General features: G+C 52.6%; 1 protein-coding gene across 1 annotated transcript; it reads right to left on the reverse strand.

Annotated features, from left to right (window-relative positions):
• Positions 1-2,223: 2,223 nt before the first annotated feature.
• LOC118476249 (uncharacterized) lies at positions 2,224-7,058 on the reverse strand. The gene is made up of 5 exons (XM_035965080.1): positions 6,588-7,058; positions 3,772-4,296; positions 2,933-3,700; positions 2,812-2,850; positions 2,224-2,541 (listed from the first exon to the last, which is right to left on the reverse strand). Exons 1-5 carry the CDS (start codon positions 7,056-7,058, stop codon positions 2,224-2,226), a joined length of 2,121 nt encoding a protein of 706 aa, XP_035820973.1.
• Between the last annotated feature and the right edge of the window lie 312 nt (positions 7,059-7,370).

Genomic DNA, 7,370 nt, shown 5'->3' on the forward strand with positions numbered 1-7,370 from the left:
CATTCAGGGCCCAGGGCTCTCGCTGCCAAGGTGATCCGTCAAGGATTTTACTGGCCCGCGATAATCTGCGCCGCAAATCGAGTCACGAGGTCTTGCGAAGCATGCCAGAAGTTTCCCCCCCGCTCGAGCAACCCTTCACAGTTCACCAAGCTGATCGCCCACACATGGCCACTTCAACGGTGGGGGCTAGATATTGTCGGACCACTACCTACGGCTCAAAGCAACCTGAAATTCACCTTCATCGCCGCCGAGTACTTCACCAAGTGGATCGAGGCCAGGGCAGTATCCACAATAACATCAAAGACCACCCAAAAGTTCTTCTGGCAAAACATTGTTTGCCGATTCGGAGTCCCGTCCGAGCTCACAGTCGACAACGACAAACAGTTTGATAGCCAGGACTTCAGGGATTTCTGCCTCTCCATCGGCACCAAGCCTGTCTTCGCCTCGGTGTATCAACCGCAATCTAACGGCATCATCGAGCGCGCCAACGGCAAGATCTTCACTGCCATCAAGAAAAGACTTCTCGACGACAAGAAGGGTGAATGGGCCGACCAACTACCTGAAGTGGTCTGGGCCCTAAACACAACCGAATGCCGGGAAACCGAATTCACACCTTTTCGTCTATTATATGGATCGGAGGCCATGACGCCGCAGGAAATAAAGCACGAGTCGCCCCGAACAAGCACATCAGCGGTCCCCGACGTCGACGAACTAACGTCTAAAGACCTCATCGACGGATACCGCGTCCTCGCCCTGCAGGCCCTCAACAAATACCAAGCTCAAACCAAGGCCTGGCGTGACAACGCGGTCGTCCCAAGAGAGTTCAACAAAGGAGACCTCGTACTCGTCCGGACCACCCGGACAGAATCACGAGGCAAGCTAGAGCCGAAATGGAAGGGTCCATTCATCATCAAGACGAAGGCATCCCCCAACGCGTACAGGCTAGCAACGCCCTCCGACAAAGACTTAGAGCACTCCTCGAACATTGACAACCTCCGCAATTTTTTTGTCTAACCCTCGGGGCCCACGCACCCTTGTAATCCATCAAACAATATTATTCCGGCCCGTACTCTTTTCCTCCCGGGGGGTGAAGTTTTTAACGAGGTGGAGCCATGTAATATACCAGCAAAGCCCCCACAAAAACAAAAACTCAGACACAACGTGTCGAAAAAGACCGCATCGACGGTCTTCGACATTCGACCACCCAGAAGTCACCGCGACAGGTAGCATAGACTACCCCCGCGTGCGACACTCCGCGCAAAAGTCGCCTAAGGGTGCAACCGGAATAGCACAACAAGTGCGTTAATCGAAGTATTTTTCCAAAAAAGACACTCCGCGCAAAAGTCGCCTAAGGGTGCAGCCGGAATAGCACAACAAGTGCGTTAATCGAAGTCTTTTTCCAAAAAGACACTCCGCGCAAAAGTCACCTAAGGGTGCAGCCAGAATAGCACAACAAGTGCGTTAATCAAAGTCTTTTTCCAGAAAGACACTCCGCGCAAAAGTCGCCTAAGGGTGCAGCCGGAATAGCACAACAAGTGCGTTAATCGAAGTCTTTTTCCAAAAAGACAATCCGCGCAAAAGTCGCCTAAGGGTGCAGCCGGAATAGCACAACAAGTGCGTTAATCGAAGTCTTTTACCAAAAAAGACACCGCGCAAAAAGTCGCCTAAGGGTGCAGCCGGAATAGCACAAGTGCGTTAATCGAAGTCTTTTACCAAAAATGACACCGCACAAAAAGTCACCTAAGGGTGCAGCCGAAATAGCACAACAAGTACGTCAATCGAAGTCCTCTACAAAAAAGACACTCCGTCAAAAAGTCGCCTAAGGGTGCAGCCGGAGCAGCACAACAAGTGCGCCAATCGAAGTCCTTTGTTAAAAACGCTCCATGCGAAAGACGCCCAAGGGTGCAGCCGGACAAGCACAATAAAACACGCCATCAAAGTCTCTCGCCGAGAAAACGGCCAACAGGCCACATTACAATACAAGTTACAATTACATACACACGGTGAGGGCACCATATACTACATCGGCTCAACCTTCGGGATGATACCCATCTCCCTATAATTGAACAACATTATCCTCAATTCCTCACCCTAAAAAAGATTTCGCAGATCCCCCTCACTTATGCTTGCCCCAGTCGACGAGGACAACAGTTCTCGTTTACCAATCCGGTCTACTCGAAGATGGCCACGCTCCATCCCCATATGACGGCGCCTACCACTTCGCTAAAACTCACCCACACTATGCTTTGACACCACCCTTCGCCGCCTGTGCTCAGCACTCGCGCCAGGAGGATCAGCAGCCTCGCCAACCTTCGCACGTGGTGAAGACTCCGCTACGGCCACATCTAACGCAGCAAAATAATCCAAGCCTTCATCCGAGGACTCCTCCGTCCACGAAAACGAACTCCCAGACTCACCATCAGACTCAAAACACTCAGATCCAGAGCCAAATAAATTATTATCGGCAGGCACAACGGTTGCGGCCGCCACAAAATCAGTATTACCAGCAGCGGTTGCTTGCACAGGCCCAAACGTTGGAACCTGCGCAGCAACCGAGGTTCAGTATCACAAAAACAAAAGTTTACACCGAAAGCCCTAGCCCCTATTCCGCCACCTGGGACGGCCCGACCGACGCTGCTGGGTCTTCGGCAGCTGGTTCACCCACCACCTTCGAAGCGTCCTCACCCGTCGGCGCAGTGGCCGGCACGAAGCCTTCGTCAGCTCCAGTCGGCACGGGGGTCGCCAAGGGGCCCTCGCCAGCATCGGATGGGGGCGCCGGCTCCACCCCCACGCCTCGGGCAGTGTGCTGACCAGATCACCGAGGTCCTCGACCTCTTCATCATGCGCCATCTAGAGCAATAGCACACTCAATCAACAACCACACAAATACACACACACACCCACACATATAATCACACATATGCACCTTTACCTGATCCAGCGCCCGGTCAGACCTCTCCCGAACAGTCTCTCGGCCGTAAGGGCCCCACATCATGTCAAAAAGCGCCCCAGCCAGCCGCTTCAATTCCGGGTCCTCGACCTGGAAGATTTCACGCTCGAAGCCTTTGTCCGACTGGTCGAAGACCTCGAAGTGCCCGCATCCCTCCCGGGACAAGGCATTCACGCCCCCCTCACAGGTGACGAGGGAGGCGAAGGACATGAGGCCCGTCAAAATTGTCGAGAGCACCTCCAGCTCCTCCTGTAGCCACCCAAGGAAGCAGAGGCCCACATCTTGACCAGGCGCTTCGAAGGGAGCGGTCCGTGCACCCAGCTCCCAGTACGCGTCCACAAGCTGCGAATGCGTCCGCTCGACCTCCACGCGCGTCGAGGCCTCCATCTTGTCTAAGCGGTCACGCAGGCCGCCGAGCCTCGTCTCCATCTCCTCGACGCGTTGGCGGGCGAGACTGCCCTTTGCCCGCGCAAGTTTGGCCTTGGCTTGTGCAGCCTGCGCCTCAGCACAGGCTCTATTTGCATCCCTCCTCTCCTCCGCCAACTGGCGCATGAGATCCTCCTTCTCGGCCTCCGCAGCCACCAACCTCTCCGACAGCCTGCGGCTCCTGTTTTCCGCAGCTGACTTGTCTCGAGCAGCATCCGCATGCTGCGCTTGGAGGCGCTCGATCCTGCCCTCGAGTCGTTGCCTCTCGGCAGTGAACTCCGAAGTCAGGGCGCCCGACGCAACATGGTCGGTGAAGGCAGTCGCCTGCCACAAAAAAACCATCAGATTCCCAACCACATAAAAACAACGAACCAAAGATGTCCAAGACGACTTACATGCTTCAGCTGCTCGGACGCATGCCTCAGTTGCTGGGACACAGAGCCCGCCACGTCTTTAGCGGCGGTGGCCGACGAAATCTCACCGCTGGCGCAGACCTTGGACCATGGGTCCTGCGAAGTACCCTTCGCTCCAACCGCTGCCATAGGCAAAGTGTCCGCCACCGAACCCGGGACAACAGCCAGTTGCCCCACATCTGACCCTGCATCATAACCTTGTCCATCATTGCCGTTGCAAAAAAACTCACCAACGAGGTAATCATCCACGCAGATGTCCGTGTCAAAGTCGGCACCACCCGCCGCCGCTTCGTCGGTGCGCACCGATGACGGCGGCCTTCGCTCCTTCGTTGGCTCAGCCGAGGGCGGCTTGCCCGCGTTGGAGGCAACAGCCCTCGCACCTGCCGAAGACTTGCTGGGCCCGAGAACAGCCGGCTTCGTAGCTGGCGGTGGTTTGTCGCTGCCTGCGGCGGTGGACTTCGCGCCTCCCCGCGCCCTCTTCGCCTCGCGGATAGGGTGTGGCAGAACCTCCCAAGTTATTGGTCCCACATGCACCTGTCCTTGTCTCAAAGACCTCAGACGGCTATGCATGTGCACCAGATAACTTAACAGGATCCGTCTGATTGCCCCAAGGACATCGGATAAACCACTTACAACCAAGATCGCGAGATTAAGTAACACAAATCACACACACCAATATTTTTGCAGCGGAAATCTTATTACCAAATTTTACAAGTCATTATTTTATCGGAGTGATTGCAAAAGTATAAGTTTGAAATATATGCTAGCTCAACTGACCATCCTCAATAAGAAGTATAGAAGAGTTACTTAGACTTATAAGAAGGCCGAGCCCACCGACACTTAACACCATCATCAGCAGCACAAAACTATAACCTGAAAACAACTGGGAATAAAACCCTGAGTACGGAATTACTCAACAAGACTTACCCGACTAAAGAAAAGACTCTCAAGGGTATGCTGTCTAGAGGGATTCAAGGTATGCCTTATCAAGAATCAAAGACTCTGTTTTGCATAAATGCTTACTAAAAGTGGATCCTTAAAAATCCATTTTTACTTGTCAGGTTAAATAAAATTACCTGCATCTAGAGTTCTTTCTACCCTAGTTCAATCACTTGACCTGCACTAGCCGTCTTTTATCATCCCATCAGTTCACTGAATTGCTACGTGTAAGTCAGTGACCAAGTCTTCATGTCCGCGAAGTTACAGCGATCCGAATCGATTATACTCAGCTGAGGATCTCCAATCACACGACATATGTAGCACTTAACCCTTGCATATGTCAACTCGCCACCGGGGTTCTTAAGACCAGATCAAGTTCACGCCAACCGAGAGCACAGATACACCACCGTCCAGCCTCTTGCCACAGAGGGTACACGCTACTCTCGCCATCTCTCCACTCCCATTGTGTGTTATCTTATTCTGGTATTAGTCTACCCGAGGCAAAGCTTACCCATGATGAGGCATGTGACCAGTTAAAGGGTCCTCGGTCAGCAGGCCTACATCGACACGGTCCTTAATCGACTCAGACGGAGACACTACACCGAGACTCTCTTCTCGTGCAAGTCAACCGTCTGGTCTCAGCTTTATTATTTTCAACCCAAAGTTTGGTACCTGACAGAGGTACATCTTTTCCGATGTTGAACCCATCACGACCATGATGGATTCACCATCAAGTTTTATTTTTGAAATCATTCCCACCCACTGAAGCATCAACTTTGTTTGAAAACAAAACATTTTTGTTTGCTAAAGCAAGGCTAAGCATCATAAAATTCTTTTCAAAAAGGGTATCAAGGAAGGGTAATCAATTTTTCAAGGAAGGAAATGCATCAACGGTTTAGCACACAACTCCTATCACCTAATGCATCGAACAAGGTGATAAAGATTTTTAAAATATCAAGGAGGTGGCAAATGCACCGGGGCTTGCCTAAATAACACTAGGTTAGTGTTTGTTAGGCGATGTCTGCTTCACGATCAACCTTTATTCTGGTACACGCTCCATTATCCACCTTCAGGTTTGTCCATCAGCTTCATCTTGCAGATTAGCCCGCGCTTGGAGTCGACTTGGTTCGTCTTCCACATCACGCGATTATTTATCGTACCTTATCAGATGCACGATGCACATGTATGAGCACAAGTATAACGAGTATAATATAGATAATCTACACTAAAAAGGATAAAACACTTAAAACCAAGCATTAAGCATCATGGATATCACAGCAGGGCATCAACTACATCCATTAATCAAATTGACATAATAACACTAGAATATCTATTTTTATTCCTAGCTTTTTATTAACTCTTGAAACTATGTATTTTAATTACTTGATTTACCTATTTATCTAAATCAAACATCACAATATGTGTATACTAAATTAATAACAATTATCGCGACTAATAATTCTATTTAATCTATTTATAGACCTAGTTCACTGGAATACGAATTAACTTACCTTTATAATATCCGACTTGAAACCACGAAATCGACGACACCTTTCAGCTCAGCATTTCACCGAAAACAGGGCGAGTGCTGCGTCGAATCACGCTTCTTCTGTGTCCACATCGAGAATTCTCTGGCCGTGTACTGATTTATTTTCCTCTGCGCCTAATCTTCTCAGAGCTTGGCGTAGACGAGGGTGACGATCGACGACTTGTTCAAGCTTTTGTCGAGCACTTGGTGAATATCACGCTGCTAGGTTCGTCTTCTCCTGATATAGGACCAAGCAAGGTCGACGGCGAAAGACGCGACGACAAACGACGACGACAACCGGCAAGATCGACGACTGGCGACCACTACGAACGGGAGTTGGGGCAAGCTGGGCACACGACGACTTGAGGAAGATGCGCGCAGAAAACGCGCGCGCAGGGACGAGCTCGACAGGGATCTTGGCGAGACCACGGCGCTGGAAGCGTGCCGGAGTAAAAACCGGCGAGCACAGGGAGTAGCGCGCGCGGCGAGCAGGCAGGACGACGGGCGTGTGCTGCGGCAGGGAGGGCGCCGAAGGAGCTGCGCAGCAGGGATCGACCACCATGGCTGGGAAGGGGAACGCGACGCGGCGGAGCCGAGCAGAGAGGAGCACCGAGCTTGAAGACACGGCTGCGCGCAGATGGGCGAGCTGGAAGGATACGAGCCAGGAGCTCCGGCCGACTAGCACGCGCAGGAAACTTCGGCTGGGCGCGAGAGCGCGGGGAAGGGGCCGAGCGAGCTGAAGCTGAGTGCGGCGAGATGGGGCGCGCGCACAGAACAGAAGCAGGAACCAGGGACGCGCCATGGAAAAGCTTCAGGAACGCGCAGGGAAGCTGGGAAACCGCGCAGGAACAGGGAGGAGCCCGGCACGACGGCCATGGAGACGAGCAAGAAAATCAGGGAGCAGGGGGCGCGGCACTAGGGAGCTCGACCGGGCAGAGAACTTGAGGGAGAGAGAGGAGGGGTTGCTGGGCTGGGCGAGCGCGGCCAGAAGAGAGACAGAGAGCAGCGTGGGGAGGGCTGACGGCCAGGCCAAGCAGGGAGGACGCGCGAGAGAGACGGAATCCGAGCGCAGGGCGAGCTCGGGGCAGGTCCGCGCGTGCTTGGCCATGGAGAG

The sequence above is a fragment of the Zea mays genome, chromosome 2 (assembly GCF_902167145.1).
Source record: "Zea mays cultivar B73 chromosome 2, Zm-B73-REFERENCE-NAM-5.0, whole genome shotgun sequence".
NCBI lineage: Eukaryota > Viridiplantae > Streptophyta > Magnoliopsida > Poales > Poaceae > Zea > Zea mays.